Genomic DNA, 21,937 nt, shown 5'->3' on the forward strand with positions numbered 1-21,937 from the left:
TTTGTCATACGAGTTCCACATGGGAGCACACACGGCTATTGACACTGTATCTTATTATTAGATAGTCCATGGATCCTTTGATCTTGGTAAATTCAAATGTTCATGGTGTGATAGCCCCAGGTACAATTATCCACGTGGGTCCATTGCGTGGAGCCCATCCCTTGTGTCCCCACGGAGGCGGTCTAGTGGTTTTAGGAGCAATGCCCCACTCCATCGTACGTTGAAGACAAGCTATCAGCCAAGTCACCGAGCCTGCCCAACCGATCTGCTAGTCGCTTAATACGACCAGCATGGCTGCTGGGGACCAATTCTAATCCGGAAACAGAACTGGGCTGTCCCCAAGTACTCCTAATAAGAACCAACTGAGGATTGGTTGGTTTCAATGTCACCTGGCTGGTTATGTGTCGCCGAGCCACAGAAGGGTGGATCGATGCTTATGCAATTCAATTCTTTATTTGATGAGGTGTAGGCAAGGGCCAATTATTTCATTTGGTACCACGTGTGACTTGTTATTACAGTAATGAGTTGGGTTTAAGGTCGCTTTGAACAGTGTTCCAGTTATATCACAAGCGTGACAGCTTAATGTGGGAGGAAAGCCCGAAATGACGCAGGTCTCAGTCGTTTACCATTTTGGTGACAGGTATGGTGCTGACAAACCTGGAAACATAATCTTGGCGGACCGGGATTCGAACCCACAAGAATAGGTGTCGTTAGCGTCCAAGGGACTCAACTCAGCATAGCGAAAATTTGGGCTCTTTAGACTACTAGGCCACCCGTTCCCTAATAGCTACAACAACAGAAAGTATCGATTTTTACACATTCACTCGACCCGTGAAGATTCCGGGGTAGAATAAGTCTTCAGCAACCCATACTTGCCGTACAAGGCGACTATGCTTGTCGTAAAAGGCGACTAACGGGATCGGGTAGTCAGGCTCGCTGACTTGGTTGATACATGTCATCGATCCCAGTTGCGTGGATCGATGCTCATGCTGTCAATCACTGGATTGTCTGGTCCAGACTCGATTATTTTACAGACCGCCGTCATATAGCTGGAATATTGCTGAGTGCGGCGTTAAACAACAAACAAACAAACAAACAAAACAAACAAACACATTCACTTAGAAGTACAGAGGCATTAGCATGATAGATTGTTACGTTTTGGACTGTGTTGAAGTCTCTGGTCGACACTATCAGATAAAAGTTGTGTTTGGACCTCCCTACCCTATCCCCAATCAAAGTTGAAGAGGAAAAGTTGTTGCATGATTTATAGGGATCACGTTCTGGTGCATTTGGCATGATGGATTCAAATGATTGCTTTGTTCCCATTGTTATTACTATAGTCACAAAGGTAATGTCACTTATGTTTAATATAAACGATATGATCTTATTGGTTCAAAGTCAGTTTGTTAACAGGATAGGAATTCATCATATACTATCATTATTAATTATGTTTTGATTCATTAGAAAGTTAACATTCACTGTATATCGTTATATGAACATAACAGAAGTGATATGAACACAACAGAGGAGATATGGTGTTTGTTTGTTTGTTTGTTTGTTTGTTGTTTGACACCAACTCAGCAAAATTCCAGCTTCAATACGGCGGTCTGTAAATATTAGAGACCTATTCTAACCCGGATCTTAATTTTGTATGGATGTCGGCAACACATATTTACGATTTTACTACTTGTGCGTTTCTTCTTTTGCTGAGTATATATCATCAATCGTACAAAAGGATAATCAAGACACCCACATCGCCTCGGATATATCGTTGCAGCTCTTCTGAGGAGGCAGCGTATGATGAGAAAGGAACTATTATTCAAGATTGATACTTGTCCCAGACTGAGACTACCATCTTCCCGAGGCAGATGAGTTAACGGACTATAAAAGTCCAGTTTTCACTTTTAAAGTCAGTTAACTCCCTTGCATCGGGAAGATGGAGACTACAGGAACAACTATAATTTGAATTTTTTGTCCTGAAATGTTGATTTGAAAACTGATTCATTGATCATTTTACAAAGATTGTTGAAGGAACGTGTCAAAGTTGCCCTTAACAGCGAACTGTTTTAGTGTTCCGCGTTTGTCTCTTTTCCAACATGGCGGTAAAGGTTTTCGAACGGTTTATCTGCTCACGTGGCGGACAGTGCTCATATTGTATGTCAAAACATTTCACCTTTCATAAATAAATATATATTAACCGTTAAACATATCAAGTGGAACGAGTGATATATTATCATATATTTTGTCCTCTTTGTTTTGTGTTTTTCATTTTGAATTTACACTCAAAATAAAGATAAGGTGAAATGATTAAAATATGAAATGCGTTTTCTTTATTATTCTAAAATCAAACGTATCCATTTTCAACATCAAATATGGAGGTTTACTGAAATAAATAAACTACAATAACACAATAGGGAGCATTATCTCTTTATAGCCACCTTGATCGTCTCTAATGACTATAAATACCAATGCCCATGTGCCATTTTCAGTCGCTGAAGACATCTTACAATATGGTGCCTACAACGTTCCTCTGTTTGTGCGTTGTCTCTGCCGCTGCTGGTGGTGGACGTAAGTACTTTTGTTTGTCTTTAAAAGTTAACAAATTGCAAGTGTGCATTGTAATGAACTAAAAGCCTTCGCCTCCTTTATGTGTACATTAAACTACGGTTATAACGAATACGCTTATAACGAACTGACGGATATAACGAACTTTCTTTTTTGGTCCCGTTTATTTGCTGTAGTTATGCTGTATATATGCTTATAACGAACTACGGCTATACCGTACTAAAAGTAGTTGTCCCCATGAGTTCGTTATAACCGTAGTTTACTGTACTTATGTATTATATTGGTATACACGTACTCACTACTTCCGCGGTACTTAACCTTTCCGGAAACTATCAATATCTATTGATTATTTGCAGCTATGATCTCAGAAATATTGTTCTAGCTATTACTCTTACTGGTTCGCCCACCCTTCTTTCACATCTCAGGACATTTCACAACCAATATTGGAAAACTGCACTTTTGACAAATATTAAGATGTATCCTGCGCTTTTCATGCCAGTTTCATAGTGCTAGCCGATGCCGCGTACCCGGCAGGGTAACAACAAATACCATATTTTACGCGACACAAAACGCTATAACTAGACTTTATGACCACAAATTTAGCTATATCAGACCATATCCGAGACAACCTAAACCACAACATTCAGTGGGATAAAGTAAAAGCCCTCACCACTAACCTCAAAGACTTAAAACTCAGAAAACTACAAAGCCATCAACATCAAAAGACTCCAACTGTCGATCAACCATGACCAATGATATCATAACTACATCTGATATCTACTCTACTGTATAAACATTGCCTTCTACCTGTATATATACTTGTCAACCATACTCTGTATATCACTCAGCCTCAGCACTACACAATAAGCAATCTAAAAAACACCAAAAAATCCTCATCCTAACCGACTCCCTCAGTGGACTACAAGCCCTCAAAAATAAAAACACTAAAAACCGCCCCAAACTAATAAATCAAATACTCAAAAGCTCAAACAACTTAGCTAAGTCAGGTAAACAAATAGAGTTCATTTGGATCCCCGCCCACGTAGGAATCTTTGTAAATGGAAACGCAGATAAAGAAGCAAAATTATCCCTGAAACTCCCAGAAATAAGCTTAATCTTACCCAGCTCAAAATCAGAAATCAAAAGTGTCACTAAACAAAAAATCAACAAAAAATGGCAAAATATATACCAAAACTCAAATAGCCAAATCAGGAAAGTACTAAAAAAAACCTAACTAAACAAAAAAAACTACACCCATCCAAAAACATCGACTGAATAATTACTAAACTACAAACAGGCCACACCAAACTAAATAATCACCGTAAAATAGCTAATCTACACACAACAGGAAACTGCCCACATTGAAGACAACATGAAACACCAGAACACCTACTCATTCACTGCACACACTACCAAACACACCGAACAACACTACAGACCACCCTAAATCTTAAAACCGCACTTACACTAGAATCAATCCTAAATCCACAAAATAAATTAGAAAAATTCAAAGCCTTAGGCATATACCTAATTAAAACAGGACTAATTAGTCGCATTTAAACACCAAATAAAATATTAAATCCCAAACTACCTAATTTAATATCAACCAAACACACACAGCTCTGTTACAACCCGTTACAACCCGTTTTGTAATAAAGTTGCAAAGTGTAATAATTATTACAAAACGGGTTGAGAGTCTTATTACAAAGTGAAATGCACATAGCAACCCGATTTGTAATAAAGTTGCAAAGTGTAATAAACTTGGTGAATGATGCTGAAAGTGTTCAATTGGCACCCATAACTTGCTTATAAGTTCAATTAGGAACACAAACGGTATTTACGTTAAGATTGGTCGTCATCATATCTACTTCGGATGAAAGTTGACCTAACATTGGAATCGTTTCAAAGTGTAAAAATTATTACAAAATGGGTTGAGAGTTTTAGTACAAAGTGAAATGCACATAGCAACCCGTTTTGTAATAAAGTTGCAAAGTGTAATAAACTTGGTGAATGATGCTGAAAGTGTTCAATTGGCACATGTTCTGAAGAAAGTTAAGTTCCATTGCAAAGTGGCTGTTACGAGGTAAATTGTAATAAAAAGGTAAATTGTAATACTTGCAGCAAATTGCAATAATTTTGACGTAAATTGTAATACGCAAATTGTAAAAAAAATTGACGTGAATTGTAAGAATCTCTACTTGCGGTAAAATTTAATTAATTCTTACGTAAAATGTAATAATCTTACTACCATAGTGTCCAAGACGCCAATTGACTAGAAAAGATCTTTGTCAGTTGACCTTGCGTTTCACACGTACAATTCGAAAAATACTATGTATGATGACAAACGTACAAAACTGTTAAGTTAGGGGTGATTGATATAGGCTTTATCGTACAATCGTCATTAAAGGGTGGTGTCAACATCGATAAATTTAAATGACTGAAAGATCCATCCTTGGGTGCAAAATGATGGGTTACACAACCGTATATTCGACAAATAACTTAATTGTGACATATTGTTCAATTCTCTTATAAGGCTATTCAAAATGTTTTTTGCATGACTTGCTTCAACAGTACGTTGACCAGTTCGACACGACTTAACGAGTGATGACGTAAAAGTGTGTAAAAATGTGAATAAAACAGACTATTGTGAAACAGGGCATAATCAGGTGTAAGTAGATCAAGGTGACCTATGACACCTTGACGACAGGTGAGAACAGGTGCATAATGCCTATAGCCTGTTTCTGCTATGTCAATTTGGACTTAGTTTTATTTTTGAATGTTGAAAGTGCCGACAAATTACCTCCTGTAAAGTACATTTTGTATTGTTCACTGAGATCAAACTAGCAAATCCAGACTAGTACTTTTCGAGTTGTTTTGTTATTTCGTATTTACAGCTACGTAACACTTTGTGTCGATTTTTAAATTGAGAAAACAAATTTTTTTCCATTTCCGTGAGTACTTTTAACACCGTATTCGTGCGTGCGTGATTCCCGTGCACCCTTTCGAGTTGAGGTGATTGGTTCAACTGTGTCATATGGCCCTGTGACGCAGGGGTAGCATTAAGCAGATGGCTGTTACAATGAATGCTCGTTCCACCCGTGACGAACAGGTCTGGTTGTTGATGAAATAAAATGATAGCTAAATAGACAGATTTTTTATTCATGCACCGATTGTCTTTAAATGTTATATCCAGTTATGTATGATTGTTTAATAATCTCATACTAACTTTGACTGGAGTAGGTCCAATAGTTTTTCAGATATTGTAGTAAACGTCGGTACCTTAAAATAACTTCCAGACTTTTTTTTATAGATGAGACACCTGTAGTATATATACGTGTATTCGTGATATTATTCGATTTTTCGTCGATGAACTTAGTCCACTTCAGAATGAAGTCAAGAGGAATTAAAAATATTTGATTACTGGTGAAAGAAACCAAATATATTCATTTTCTACTGCTTCAACGTATTTTCACGATCTCTTACAGCTTACAATCGTGTTTGGCACATTGGATCCAAACGGAAAGACATCATGGCACGGGAGCGTAGGCTTCTGAGCTCTAGAGTCAGGTACATACCTTGTTTTTGTAGCAATGGTTTTAATGCAAAATATACAACTATATCATTAACTGCTATGTGGTGTTTAAAGGGAATATATTAATACTTTTGCAGAACTTTTCCATTGGGCCACTGTGATGTCGATTTTCTCTCATGACAATAATGCTCACTCGTTTTATAAACATGTCGTGTATTCACAGGATATTCGTGAATGTAGGTCCTCAACCCCCGCTTTCATCATGTTTGAATTCTGTTCTTACATACACACAAATAGGAACAGTTCTGAGGCATCAGCTCTTTCATGTTTTCCTTTACACCTGTTGATAGGTCTGATGGTTATTACACTTCTGAAATTATACCAGCGAATGATACAATTACTTACGATTCTAGCGCCTGCGTGGACGACTTCACAATCCGCCCATTGAGTGGAATCTGCAACAACCTCAACAACCCTGGATGGGGAGCGCCTCTACAGGACCTGAGGAGACTCATCGCCCCAGACTATGATGACGGTATGCGCTTCACCGGGGAACCATTCACCATGTACACGTGTATTTTCACGTACCGTTATTACATACACACATATATAGGCACAGATACACACACACAGGGATACAAACACAGGTACACACATATACACACACGCATAGGCACAGACACACATACACAGAGATACACAAACAGGCACACACACATACACACAAATAGGCACAGACACACATACATACACACACAAACAGAGAGAAACATTTCCCTTTCATTCAAGTTTCCCATTGCTGTGATTTTCGATACCATTTCTTGCTAGGAAATTATCGTGTCCGGTGATCGTGTCCAATTCTCTTCATAATTTTACCATATGTCATATTTTATTATGTACATAACACGCCATTTTTCTTATTCTATTCCTAGTTTAGTGTTAATCAACTGTGCATTAAGGATTTTCCTTAGGATAATAAAGTTTAATCTTATCTTACATATGATTGAGTGACTGGGCGCGAGCGTCCGTACGTGAGTGAGTGAGTGAGTTAGTGACTGGGCGCGAGCGTCCGTGCGTGAGTAAGTGAGTGAGTGAGTGGGTGAGTTGGAGGGAGGGAGTGGGGACGGGACGTTCCACCCCATGGATCATACAGAAACACGAACTCTATCCAAAAGAATCTTGTTTATGATTTCAGGTAAAGGTACCCCTCGTTTCGATGGCCTGCCAAGTCCTCGGGCGGTCAGTACGGGTTGTTTCTCCGTCGACAGTGACAGTACACTGGAGCCCAGCATCAACGCGCTAGTCATGCAGTGGGGACAGTTCATGGCTCACGACTACGTTGGGACGCCCAAGTTTAAAAGTAATAACTTACCTTTCTTCTCCATGTATTGGAGTGGTCTATTATGTCTCAAAGTGAGATTGACCAATCAGAAAGCAGAACTACTATAAGCCCATGTACTGTCAATAAAAAAATCCAAGGTGGTTGTTACTGACCTAATGTTAGACCGTACGCCATCAGAAACAGTCATCCTTGGACTTTTTTACTGACGATATATTATTAGTTATGGTGTCTTAAGTTGCCGTAGACGGTGCCAACCTAAAATGACACCGTATACGGCAACTAAAGACACCATAACGAATTTATTATGCCGAGAGTTTCCCCTTTGTGGTATCCATATCGCACATTTTGCCTTTTATCAGAGATTTCCTCATCGGTGCTACTAACAAAGCGTTTGGCAGCCATTACTGATGTCAAAGGGAGACCACTCTTCAAACCTTCGAGGCAAAACCTTGTTGAAAATTTTAACTATAATCTTTATGACTTATGTGATCTAAAAACAGATTAATGTCTTTTCATATCACAATTAATGACAGTAAAACACAAAACAGTGTCAAATAACGAATTTCGGTACCAGTATTTCCATGTGAAATATGTGAGGCAGGTGTTGGAAAATCCAAGATGGCTTTTACTGACGGTATACGGGCTCATGTGGGGTCAGTAGTTATGCTCTCTGGTTGGTCAAACTCACTTTGAGGTATAATAAGGGCTTATAGTTGTTCTGCTTTCTGATTGGTCAATCTCACCCACCTCACATATTTCACATGAAAATCCTGGTACAGAAATTCGTCACTCGACACTGTTTTGAATTTAAATATGATTAATTGTGATCTGCAAAGTTAATATTGTTTTAAAGAAACCGTGTTCGTGAATTTATTTATAAGAATTATGGAGAAAAAACTCACGCGGAGGTTACTGATTTACAAAAATACAACGTCAAAGAACATTATATGGGATGACGTCACAAAAAGGAAACGTGACGCCAATGCCGCCAAATACTTGCATTAGTCAGTTCTATACCGATTTCCGAAAAAGCGCGTTTGTTTACAAACAAGAAAAAAGTCCGGTCACGTGATATGCAAATTAGCCTGTGGCAGTGGTGTCATTCTGAGTCACCAGTGCGCTGGAGTGTGAGAATAGATAGCAGTCCGTTGTTAGGGAAAATTGAGCTCCTATCAAGTTACAGAGGCATGCAGATTTCCTTTACCATGCGGACAATGTTATGATAAGTCTATCCATTTTAGCTGTAATACTTGTTTAGACGCTTAGTGCACTATTTTTTCTATTGTTAACGTCTGTGTTACAATAAAGCGTTGTATCGAAAACATAAGTTCTGTATATGGTCCTGTAATTTATACCGGTTGTAAGAGTCAAGTTTTTATTTTGACATGACGTGCAATAAAGATATCAGATAGTGTAAATTTTTCGGCATATTAAACTCGTTACGGTGTCTCTAGTTGCCGTACACGGTGTCATATTAGGCCAGCAGCAACGAATTGGGACCGGCTTCTGCTAACCTCATATGACACCGTATACGGCAACTAAAGACACCATAACTAATAGTATACCAACACAAAATATAGATGCTTAGGTACCGTGTCCCTTGGCCGTACCAGGATCCGCTGAACAAAGCTTTGAATCCCAGATTCGCCTAATTATGATCAGCCCCAGCACCCTACCCGTGCTGGTTTCGCAAAGCGAGAATTCTTTCAAAGGTCCTCATTGCTAGAGATACGAGTATTTTCTGTACTCCTAATATTATAGCATCATAAAACAGCTTCCTTATATGAATATATGATTTAGTTAATAAGAATGAATTTCTTTTCTAACGTTTCACATAAACCATACTATTGTCCATGTTTTCAGCAAAGAATTGCTGCTCCGGCATCGATGCTGACGGCAAACACCCGGACATTGACACAGAGTGAGACAACTTTGGATACATTTATAAATTATTGTGCCAGCACTATATGAGCACTATATATACATTAAACAAGAGCCATCCTGTTATACTTAGCGTATTTTGTGAGAACAACTCACTGTTTAAAATGAAATCGTAATTTAAACGTTATTCTATGTGACGCATTTTTTAAGGGAACATTATGTCGCACATTACGTTATTCTGATTAACAACTCCTGCAAGGTTTTCTATGAATACAGTTCTCAAGGATGGGCAACGCCACGTTGTCAAGAATATTGATATCACACACAATATGTGTTTCAAATCAGATACTGAATCAACTGACACGCCTTTGTATTGGTCAGTGCGCTTTTAAAATTCCTCATGAATATTTCATCAATAAATATTTTCTACTTTTAGTGGAACGTGCTTCCCAATCGCCATACCGTCCGGTGACCGCCACTTTAACGATTGCATACCATTCACCCGATCTGAACCCTCCACACTCTGTAAATATAACCTGTTTATATATCGTTTGATCATACTGTTGCACAGAAGCACATGTTCATCTGTTGTGGTAAAATTACCTGGTCATCCAGACATAATGACTGCACCGTATGGCTGCCGAAACAGACCGCAATGAAACAGTCCCATCCATATGCTACACCATATGTGAAAGAATGGCGTAACACAACCATTTTGGTTTCCGTGATGTACCTGAATTATTGGCGTAAAATAACAGTAACTTACTCACTCATTCACTCTGCAGCCACGGACCACAGGGAGCAGATGAACATGCTCACGTCCTACATTGACGGCAATACCGTCTACGGGGGTTCAGTGGAGGAGAACGACCAACTGAGGACGAAATCAGGAGGTATGTGACGTCTGTAATAATAACGTGCAATTTCTGCAACAACCTCTCTCTCTGGGCCCTACCCCTGCTCGCCACTCCTCTCTCTCCTTCTCTCCCTCCCTCCCTCCCTCCCCCCCCCCCTCTCTCTCTGGGGCCTACCCCTGCTCGCCCCTCCTCTCTCTCCCTCTCTCCCTCCCTCCCTCCCAGCATCTAAATTCTGTGGTACCCAATTGCCGGGAGGTGCTTGAAATCTGTGATATACCTGAATTACTGTTCAAAGCACACTTTCAAACGTCTCCGAAGAACACGCATTGCTGGAGTATTTTCTGTACAGTTGATATCATGGCATTACTGGAAAATAACTTTTGTCTAAATATTTTTCTTGGGTCCGGAATTTCAAAGATATGGACGAATACAGTATATTTTCCAAAGTTGTGACACTTTTCTGCCACTTTATTAATGGTACTCCCACATTGTGCAAAGCTTTGCCATTTTGTGGGTGGTAGGTAACATATGGTAATTAAAGTTCTACTCCATTACATAGACACGACAATTGACATCTTTGAATTAATATGTTACTGATGTCAATGGAGGAATCATTCTACACAGCACAATTCATAATTCATTCGTCAGTTTATATTTTTGCATGTATATTTATATTTATATAAAGACATTGAAACCATCGTTATGTGTGATCAGGGTTGATGGCCACCGCCGCTGGGAGCGACAACCTACCCCCCTCTGACACCATGACCTGCGCCAAGAGACCCGGCTACAGCTGTCTGAATGCTGGTAAAAAAACATGAAAACGTCCATAATGTATGATTAAAAAATTCTTAGGTATAAAAGGTTTAATTTTATAACATATCTGTTGGATAAGGATCATTGTATCATGCTCAGTATACATTGGTAATATGTCTGAACACCCTATTAGCATGGGCTCAATAGGTTTCAATTACATCATACTTGACATCAATGGTGATCCTCGAGCCCGATGGCGTGGCCCTTGCTCATGCTATCAACCTCTGGTTTACCTTGCGAAGGGGCGGTGGGGTACCTTAGTGGTCAAAACGTCCGCTCGTCACGCCGAAAGCCCGGGTTAGATTCCCCACATGGGTACAAAGTTTAAAACGAGGCCACCGCTGTGATGTTGCTTGAACATTGCTAAAAGCGGCATAAAACCATACTCACTCACCTGGTGAAGATTCGCGTATAAACAGGCCCCCTAGATATAGCTGAAATATGGCTGAAGTCGGCGTAAAACAACAGTCACTCATCTACACCACAAGCATAAGTTGTTCGTTCATGTAGATCATGCATTGTTACACCCAGGCGTCTCTAGGTCTTCCAAATAAGCTGTCAGATGTGATACACGGGTCCAAGTCGGTTATTTTACCTTTATTCAGAACAATGGCCATGTTGTTGTATTTACGAAAGACGTTATAATCTCAATCACTCCCACACTCATCTTTCAGGCGACTTTCGAGCCAACTCCTTCCCGGGTCTAGCTGCCATGCATACATTATGGGTGCGGGAACACAACAGACTTGCAGTCGGTCTTGCAGCCGAGAACGCCAACTGGAACGACGAGAGGCTCTTCCAGGAAGCTCGCAAGATCGTCATCGCCTCCCTTCAGCGCATCACCTATAACGACTGGCTTGTGAAGGTGCTTGGGCAAACCTACTTCGACGCTTTCAACCTCGGAGCTACATATTCCTATGCTGATACAGTTAACCCGGGATTGATCAACAGCTTTGGCACTGCAGCTAACAGATTTGGCCACTCACAGATTCGCGCCAAGTACAGAATGACGGGCGATGATGTGGACACCAACGTCGAGGACATGATAATGGACCCTTCGTATGTCACTGATGGATTCAAGGAAGTCCTTGAGGGTCTACTTGACGCCCAGAACCAGAAAACTGACGACAAGTTCCCTCTGGGTAGGTGTGAAGAAACTCGTACTGTGTTATGGGTCCCTAATATGTTTGGTACCTCCTTTCTAAGAAAACGATTGTGTGTCTTGTAGCTGCGACTGACCCTCTGACTTACAGAAGCAATACTGGAGGTCGCGTCTGAAAACACTGCTAGTGTTGGTAAATTGTCAAGGTCTCAATATTTTCAGTCCCACTACTCCGAATTTGCAGCCATATGTTTTTACAGAAATATTTACACATCAGAAGTCCCACTAAACGTTAGGTTCTAGTTTGATGGACAAGGATCTATATAGGGAGCTCATTTAAAGTAGTTCCTGCAATATGACCTCATTTGAATATCTTTCACTTCATGACACCAAGTCTGTCGGATCTGACTTTTGAATTGATAACACTATCAAAGATAAGTGGTCCACATGTTCTTGTCGACCCGTGAAGATCTGGGGTAGAATAGAAGGTCAGCAACCCATGCTTGCCGTAAAAGGCGACTATGCTTGTAAGAGGCGACTAACGGGCTGGGCTAGACGTGGTCAGGCTCGCTGACTTGGTTGATACATATTATCGTATCGCAATTGCGTGGATCGATGCTCATGATGTCAATCACTGGACTGTCTGATCCAATATTTACAGACCGCCGTCAAATGGCTGGAATATTGCTGAGTGTGGCGTTAAACAACAAACAACAATATTTAAAATAGTGGCTCTAGAAAGGCTGCTAGTAAGCGGGTTTCAGAAAGTGACTCGTCTGTAACCATCTACATGACAGTGTCGATACTAGTCCCCATAGAAGCATTGTTTGGTTATGCAAATCATTTAAACCCAAGCGTATCTAGCGAATACGAGTCCCTTTGTGTTGAGCAATACTCCTGAAGTTCCAGGCCTTGTCTCCATTTCAAATTCCCTTCCACTCGTCACCCACCTAAAAGTAAAGAGCTGAAAATAAATGATACCTGTTTATCATCCAAAACTGGCTCCCACAGGAGATATCGCTGGGATGAAATTACATCACAATGCTTTGCAGACCATTGTGACGTCACTGGTTACCATGACGTCACAATCAAATGACATCACTAATGGCTCTGCTACTGAAGCTGTCTGAAGTACTTTTTACACTGAAGACACTCCTGTCTACAAATTGGAAAAGTTGAAAGAATGATGCTGGATGATAAATAAAATCTCACCCTCGTGTCTTTTGATATCAAATATATCAACACTCGTTGATAAAAGTGGCAAAAATCCTCGGCAAGCCTCGGAATTCTTCCACTTTTATCAACTCGTGTTGATATATTTGATATCAAAAGACACTCGGGTGAGATTCTCTATGTATCAGTGACAAAAAATATCCACAAAACTGTACGACAAGAAGGATGACTTCAACTTTCCAGTAGCCAACTTACCCTTTGTGTCCAGTCGTCCAACATGTCCAGGTTTTAGCACGCTCGTTATACGATTCTTGTTCAAAAGTTCTTTGACCAGGGTTAAGACATTCAAGGCTCTAGTGAGGATTTCAAAAGGTTTCCCGGCAGACATTTCTAAATTTATCTTTGCATGTATTTGTGATTGATTCCATCGGTGGGGCAGAATACGTTAGTTTTTTACGAACACCTGGTGTCATCCCTATTTGATAGTGTTTTAAAAACCACATGATCGTGATATAGTCGGAATTGTACAATGGACTCTGCTTTTAGCAACGATTGCTGATGAATATGGAAATTGCTTGTCACTTTTATGAAAGTAAGGTGAGGTAAAATGGGGATTAACGTCGCGTCCAAGATTATTGCACTTATATACGTGTATGTGTGTGTGGCTGCTTGTACTAGTCTGGACTGATGCCGATGCCGATTTATAGTGCTAGCCCACTGAGATACCATGCCGCAGTTTAACATGAATACCCCACTCAGACATAGTATACTGACTCCGAGCCGACCAGTCCTTGATTTAGCCCGTCAATGCCGAGCGCCAGACAGGGTTACAACAAGTGCCATCTTTTAACGTCTTTTGGTATGACGCGACAGGGGATTGAACCCCGGACCTTCCGCTCTTCCGGCTCTACCATTAGACCATGGAGTCGGTCTTTTTTTAAAGTAAACTACCAACTCCTGTTTGCCAGGTTTGACGGATCATCTGCTGGAGAACGTCAAGAAACCAGGCGATGCACGAGACTTGATCTCATTTAACATACAGCGAGGTCGGGACCATGGCCTACCTCCTTATGCTGAGTTCCAGGCGAAGGCAGTACAATTTGCCATCGATAAAAAATTGCCTACTCCGACCGCAGCTGATCTTTCATGCGGCAATTCACTTTACACGTGAGTGTTCTGTTCAAGCGTTTAGAATGTATTACATTAAGGTTGTTGGGTCCATGTAATTAAAATGTTAAACACCAATTGACCTATAGGTATTTTAGATCGTGGCGTCATCTCTGAAGAGAAAGATAAATAATGGCCTTCAAATAGCAAAGGTTCGTATGCATCAACGCAAATAGACCCAGATTTTACATTGTTCATCATTTAACGTAACAGCTGTAAGACCGCGGCCTGTCAATAATCGAGTTTGGTCAAGAAAAAAACAGTGGTTGATACTATGAGCAACGTTTCACGCCGTCGGGTCACTGTGACCTGCAATCAACCGAAATGTCCAAGCCTGATCACCCGATCCATTTAATCGGCTCTTACGACAAGTATAGGTTGCTCGGGATCTATTCTAGCCGGAAGCGCAACGGGTTTTTTTTTACGTTCAGGGGCTGAAACTGATGCTATGTTTCAGGAGCACCGATGACGCCGACCTCTATGTTGGGGCCATCAAGGAGGAGCACGTATCAGGGGGACTTGTCGGACCCACGTTTGCCTACATAATGGGTCAGCAGTACAGTGACATTCGGTTCGGGGATCGATTCTGGCACGAGACCACCAACACAACTATTGGCTTTACTACAGGTGAGGTGAGGTGAGGTGAGGTGATGTGCGGTGCGGTGAGCTGAGGTGTGGTGAGCTGAGGTGAGGTGAGCTGAGGTGTGGTGAGCTGAGGTGAGGTGAGGTGCGGTGCGGTGCGGTGAGGTGAGGTGCGGTGCGGTGAGGTGCGGTAAGGTGAGGTTGATAAGGTGAGGTGAAGTGCGGTGAGGCGAGGCGAGGTGAGGTGAGGTGAGGTGACGGGATTTAACATCGCTTTCAAGATTATTGCTCTTATACGCATGTATATGTGTGCGTGAGTGTGTGTTGCTCCTTGCACAAGTCAGGATTGATGTAGATTTAATAGTGCCAGCTCACTGAGATACCATGCCGCAGTGTACCTCACTAACACACAGTATACTGACTCCGAGCCGACCTTGTTTTGTCCTCTCATGCCGAGCAGGAAAACAACAAATACCATCTTTTAACGTCATTTGGAATTACGCTGCCGACATTCCGCTCTCCGGGCGGACGCTCAATCCTCTATACGACGGAGGTCGTCTTTAATACAATCATAAATGCGACAACAATGTTGTCAATCATTTAACGTAACTCATGTAAGGGTATGTTACCACCTTACAAATTGCTATATGCTGGATATTTTTATATATCTCCTTTTAGGGCGATTGAATAGCCAAGTAGATAAAGTATTAGATTGTCACGCCGAGGAACCGGGTTCGAGCATGGGCGGATGTGTGTGTGTGTGTGTGTGTGGGGGGGGTGTGTGTGTGTGTGTGTGTGTGTGTGTGTGTGTGTGTGTGTGTGTGTGCGCACCCCCCCCCCCTTTTTATTTCGAAAAAAATCTTTATTTCTGTATAAATTACCTCCAAAGACAATAAAAAGATCTTAATTGTGCACCCCCTCTTTTAAAAAAAGCTGTATCCGCCCATGTCGAGTCCTATCATTTGCACAATGTGCGAAAAACATTCATATTGCGCCACGCCACGATATCCGGATTAATAATTGCTTAGACACAACTCACTGAATCACCTTTTGATAGAGCTGCTACTATTTGCAAATGGTTGTGTATTTTATACAACTCAAAGGTCTATTTAGGAGGCTATCATTGATCCAGTTAATTGATTTGTAGTTGAATTATCTCCCCTTCACTGTTCTACCGTGTAACTGATACTTTCAGAGAAGCGATGTGTTAGTTATACATTTTCTTTTCACACATAGCCCCAAGTTGCTGAGGAACAGGACTTCAAGTATTTGTATAAAGCTTGCATAATTGTGCTGGATGAAATTGTCACTGTTCTACCATTTAATTGATACTTTCAGAGAAGTGATGTGTTAGTTATACATTTTCTTTTCACACATAGCCCAAAGTTGCTGAGGAACAGGACTTCAAGTATTTGTATAAAGTTTGCATAATTGTGCTGGATGAAATTGTCACTGTTCTACCATGTAACTGATACATTTAGAGAAGTGATGTGTTAGTTATACATTTTCTTTTCACGTGTAGCCCCAAGTTGCTGAGGAACATAACTTCAAGTATTTGTACAAAGCTTGCATAATTGTGCTGGATGAAATTGTCTGATGAACATTGTTCCTTTCACAATGTTGTTTTCAGAACATGATAGTCCAATGCCAATATGTCTCTCTGGGATATAATGACTATTAAGTCGAACAATTCATTCATAAGTTCTAGCTGATGATACTGGTGAATTTACAGCGAACCAGACATTACCTGTTATTTTAGACCAATACCAATACCAATTCTCAAGTATCCATACTGTTCCTTCAACAACTGCATATTTATGCCTAATGTTTCAGAGCAACTGGCGGAGATCCGCAAGGTGAACTTTGCTCGGGTGATCTGTGTTAACGCGGCCATTGCCACTATCCAAAAGGACGCCTTCAAAATCCCGAGCTCGTAAGAATGGTTTATCGTTCTCACATAAGTATATGCATCATTACTCCTTCAGTCTACTTTAATCAACATATGAAAGACTTTAACTTAAATGTTACATATATATTAACATATTGCCAACACGATTACTGTGTAATCGTCTGTTGCTCTAACGAACATGAGGGGATATAAGGCTAATCTGTATCTGAAATGACATAAGTCTGGGTGGTACGATCAGACCTGATTTGCGGTTTGTAAAATATGTGTCTGCAATAGGCAATATGCAAATAAATGCGGCAAAACATGTTCCATAATCATAAGAAATACGAGTCCATTATTGAGTATGATTCATGTGTTAATGATCAAATTCAAATAATGAAGATACCAGGTGTTCAGGAAAAGGCGGGTGTATCCTGTCCTACTGGTGGCATCCGTCACAAACACATGCAAAGGCGAGTCAAATGTTCACCGGAACAAACATGGGAACATAGAACATATAGTACAACACAAAATGGGGACTTGTAACTCAAACGCAACGTAAACGGTTTACCAAGTAAGTGTACTGTATTGGTTATGCTTCACAGGGCATGCTGCACCCACGTATTTTTATTCAATACATCTATCTCAAAACAGCCTGTTATAAATGTAAGGCGCCCCAACTCGTTCTTGAAATAGTTTATCGAAAAACAACGAGTATTTTGTTGCAAGAAGATTGCTATCGGCTTGAATACATTTGCTTATAGTCTACCTCCAACAGGGATACCCACGCATGACGGGACATTGCTTTACCGCCTGTCGACACCGCCACCACACAATCCACCTGCTTTTAGCAGTGATTTCTTATGATTATGGAAGGGGTTTTGTCACTTTTATAATACCCATGCACTAGAGACCTTCGTTCCTGACTGGATACACACACTTTAACGTGCACGGATATGGTCTAGTGATGAGAAATACATTTAAACAATCTGTGTGTTTAATCAGCATTTTCAGAGGGTTCCAGGGGCGGTCGGGTAGCCTAGTGGTTTAAGCGTTCGCTCGTCACGCCGAAGCCCTGGGTTCGATTCCCGACATGGGTACACTGTGTGAAGCCCATTTCCGGTGTCCCCCGCCGTGATATTGCTGGAATATTGCTAAATGCGGCGTAAAACCATACTCACTCACTCACTCACTTAGAGACCTTCCAAGATACATGGTGTGTGTGCTTTTGTTTATTAGATTAGCTCTTTCAAAATTAAGGCACATCCGAACTAAATCGACATAAAAAAGAACAGGATATGACCTATAACATAACAGTTAAATCTTGTTATCACAAAGTCCATAAGTAAAGGTTGCGACCACCGTTCCAGAGTCCAAGGGACTTGCGAAACCTGGGGAAATTGCGGGACATAAAGAATGTAACTTCGTGTCTCATACCAGAATTCAAAATGCAAACGTTAACATTGCAGAGGATCTAACGACGAGGTCTCCTGCCACAGCCTTGATGATATCGATCTCTCCAAGTGGGCGGAGTAACCCATGGAGATGTGTCCACCGTCAAGCATGTCGAACTCTCATGAAATAAAACAGTTCACTGCCTGAAATAAACTTTTCTTCACTATGCCTTAGACAAACGGACCACGAGGCCAATATCAACCTATTTCGAACATCACCTCTTTACGAAACCCAAACTTTCTATTGTTGATTTCAGATGTATTACTGATAAAAAGTAAGGATAAAACACGTCGTTCGCTTTAAAAGGAATATTGCTTATATTGTATCAAGTTGTGTTATAACAATAAAATGCAAACTAGAGTTGACTTCTTTACATACCTCTCACTATTCCTATTCATTTGAGGTTTGCAAGTACCAACATCGAAGTTAAAGATTTTTGGCTCCAGATTTTCCCGGGTTGCTGTCGCTTGTTTGTGGAATTCTCTCCCTCTCAAACTGAAATCAAAACCAACTCTCCTGTCTTTCAAATCCGGATTTAAAATTTTTCTTTTCTAACGTTACTTCCAGTGACATTCATTCAGACTCTTGTATATATGATTACAGATTAAAATTTAAAAAAGCAACAAAGAGGGTTTGGGTGATCCTGGCACAGGTCAGGACCCCCCTTGGCCCCTCTACACGCAGCCCAGACAGCGAATGGGACTACTCCCTGGAAGCGCTGCCTAGTCAAACCCACCCAGAACTTTTCGGAGAATGTGAAAACTCCCCAACACTGTAGCCTTCTGCATTACACAGATTGTCAGAAGGGATGTATTCCGGGTACTCTCCCAATGTCTGAGAACAAAGGAAATTCGGACAACTTGGTACTTGGGATGCAAGCGTGATATTTCGAGAGCAAGGTCTGCATATTTGCAATGTTTTTCCTGAATCTCGTCAATCACATTAGTGTCAAAAGGGACAGAAAATTCAATAATATAAATGATTTCATTGGATTTATCAAAAAGGAAAAGATCAGGTTTGTTGGCCTGGATAGGTCTGAGGCTTTAAACGGGTCTCTTCCAAAGAATTTTGTATTTATCATTTTCCATGACGCCCTCTACATATTCGTACCATGGATAGACCTCTGGGTCAAAACCACAAGCATGGCTAAGACGGTAAGAAAATAATCGAGCCACTCAATCATGTCGCTTAAGATACTGTATTTTAACCATAGCTGGACATCCACTGACAGTGTGTTGGACAGTCTCATTAAATTCATTACATAATCTACATTTCATATTTACATTTTGAAGCAAAATCACACATTGACGTTTTCGAGTGGGAAGTGACTGATCCTGAGCAGGCCAGTCGACTTCATCCAAACGAATCACTCTGCATGGTTGCTGAACTTCTCGGCACACTGCAAATAAACTCGATGCAGTGGTCCTTCAAATAGCCTCTCCTTGAGTCTGGGCCGACTTGATATGGCACTTCGCTTGGTTGTTACTCATTTCTGTACCGTCCAGCAATACAGAACCATCAACAAAATCAACACTGACATTGAGATTATGTCCCACATCCTTAGCGAAAACTGTGAAATGCCTTGTTTTTATCATGGGTCTCGACATGCTTCACAAGAGGATCATCAGACAAAGGTGCTCAAAACAATTTTATCATTAAGAGCTGTCCCATTATGATTCGTAAATTAATATAAGCGATTGAGGGAAGAGCGAGAGTGGTGGGATCTATTGTCTGACATGATTCTTTGTGTGATGGTGTCAATATGGTGTCCAATCAACAACACCAAAACAATAGAAAAGGACGGGTACAGTCAATTCCTTTCCATTGATTTAAGCCCCTGAACTAGAAACTAGAAACTAGAGACCAGTGAAACCGCCTTATATGTTTCATATTAAAACCTTTGTATAAAGATCGACAAAAAAGAGTGACAGATCACTGTCAATAAGACTGTATGACAAAAGGGATGACTTCCAATAGTCAACTTTCTTTTATGTCGGGCAATATTTCAGCCCTTGGTATCTACATATCACAACTTTTGAGGTACAATCGAGCATGCTCTTTCTGCCAAGATTTCAAAGAGCGTCATACGACTCTTGCTTAAAAGCTGTTTGATCAACGTTACAACATTCAAGGCCTCATAAAAGCTTTCAAAAGGTTTTATGTTAAACATGTGGGGGACATTTCCAAATTTGACGCATGAGTGACAAAAATGATGTCTGATGCAATTCCCTGTTTTGACTTGTACCATATCTTCCCGTATTTTTTCAAGTGAACAATTGATTTGCCTTTGCAAGTGTTTGTGACGTGAGCCAGCGGTGGGGCAGGATACACTCACGTTTTCGCGATCATCTGGTATCATTACTATTTGATAGTGATTCATAAACACAAGCTCATAATATAGACAGAATCGTAGATTAGACTCTGCTTTTGTGAGAGTTTTCTTATGATTGTGGAAAATGTTTTCTCGCAAAGGAAAGTATACACTTTCGTGGCGGCTAAAATGAAACTAACAAGAAATGGTTATTCTATGGTGACATATTTGATACGGGTATCATGGTTATGTTTTGAACCTTAACTTTGCAGTGTTTCGGCGACTGTTTTCAGCCTAGTAGCGTTTTGATAACGTTTGTAAACGTTTTTGGTCATATCTAATTTTCAAGATTTCAGGACATGTCTGACGAACCATTTTTGTTTTAAACCTGTGGCCTAACTACTTTACCTTAGCATTTGCAAAAAAGGAATCCCAAAACAAAAACGCAAATACAAACGGGAGCGTAAATATACTAAAATCTTCACACACGAACAACGTGTCCTTGAACCCGCATCTTCATAATCAGTCATGGATAACACGTTCTTTATTTATTCTATGTGTCAAGTTTATCAAAGGCTCCATCCCAAGGTCGATGGTTAAATGTAGTGCTTTTGCAGGCAAAAATTATTAAAATGCATAGCCACAATGTTGATGCGCCTGAAGGAGTCAACAAAAAGACCTACCCGAGTTTGAAAAGAAACAGATGCACATGAACGAGCACGAAAACACTAATAACGATTAGATTACTTGAATACACTTCAGATTCATACGAAGTATGTTTCAAATAATGTTTTGTAATATTCCAGCAATGTGGCGATGGACAATGATGGGAACGATACCGTGCCTTCGGGGTGACCGAGAGTGCTTTACCCACCAGGACATCCCACCTTCTCTTTAAAGCGCACAGAAACACCACACATGCTCAGGTGATATCTTATTGGGAGTTGAAAACATTTCTTAAATATAAAACGCCAGAGAATAACCATTATCCCGTATCCGCAGAAACATATTCCATTGGGCGGAAAAGGCAAACTAGCCTTAAACATTATATTTATGGATCACTTATAAGCATTGATGACACCAGGTGTTCGAGAAACACTGCGAATAACCATGTAAAAAGATGAAGAAAGACAAGTTCTATGGATGAACAACTTCTTTATTACAATTAGTGCGACTTGTCGGTGTAGATCCTCACACCTTTATCAAGCAGGTGATGATGAGGGTGTTAGGATCTACACCGAAACGTCGCACTAATTGTAATAAAGA

At 40.5% G+C, this 21,937-nt stretch overlaps 1 protein-coding gene across 1 annotated transcript; it reads left to right on the forward strand.

The window, feature by feature from the left end:
* Positions 1-2,496: 2,496 nt before the first annotated feature.
* On the forward strand, positions 2,497-18,695 carry LOC124147905 (thyroid peroxidase-like). Its single transcript, XM_046518755.2, has 13 exons — positions 2,497-2,568; positions 6,051-6,132; positions 6,511-6,632; positions 7,293-7,457; positions 9,303-9,360; positions 9,757-9,845; positions 10,106-10,213; positions 10,892-10,984; positions 11,668-12,135; positions 14,237-14,435; positions 14,893-15,062; positions 16,851-16,950; positions 18,375-18,695. Exons 1-13 carry the CDS (start codon positions 2,511-2,513, stop codon positions 18,439-18,441), a joined length of 1,779 nt encoding a protein of 592 aa, XP_046374711.1. The 5' UTR covers positions 2,497-2,510; the 3' UTR covers positions 18,442-18,695.
* Positions 18,696-21,937: the final 3,242 nt, after the last annotated feature.

This window comes from Haliotis rufescens, unplaced genomic scaffold, assembly GCF_023055435.1.
Source record: "Haliotis rufescens isolate VD_foot unplaced genomic scaffold, xgHalRufe1.0.p SCAF_2, whole genome shotgun sequence".
NCBI lineage: Eukaryota > Metazoa > Mollusca > Gastropoda > Lepetellida > Haliotidae > Haliotis > Haliotis rufescens.

Excerpts from the sequence above, each read along its gene's own strand:
- LOC124147905 (XM_046518755.2), top strand. The coding sequence starts at position 2,511 with ATGGTGCCTACAACGTTCCTCTGTTTGTGCGTTGTCTCTGCCGCTGCT. Across the intron at positions 6,633-7,292 it reads CGCCCCAGACTATGATGACG|GTAAAGGTACCCCTCGTTTC; the intron begins GTATGCGCTTCA and ends TTATGATTTCAG. Across the intron at positions 10,985-11,667 it reads CTACAGCTGTCTGAATGCTG|GCGACTTTCGAGCCAACTCC; the intron begins GTAAAAAAACAT and ends CTCATCTTTCAG.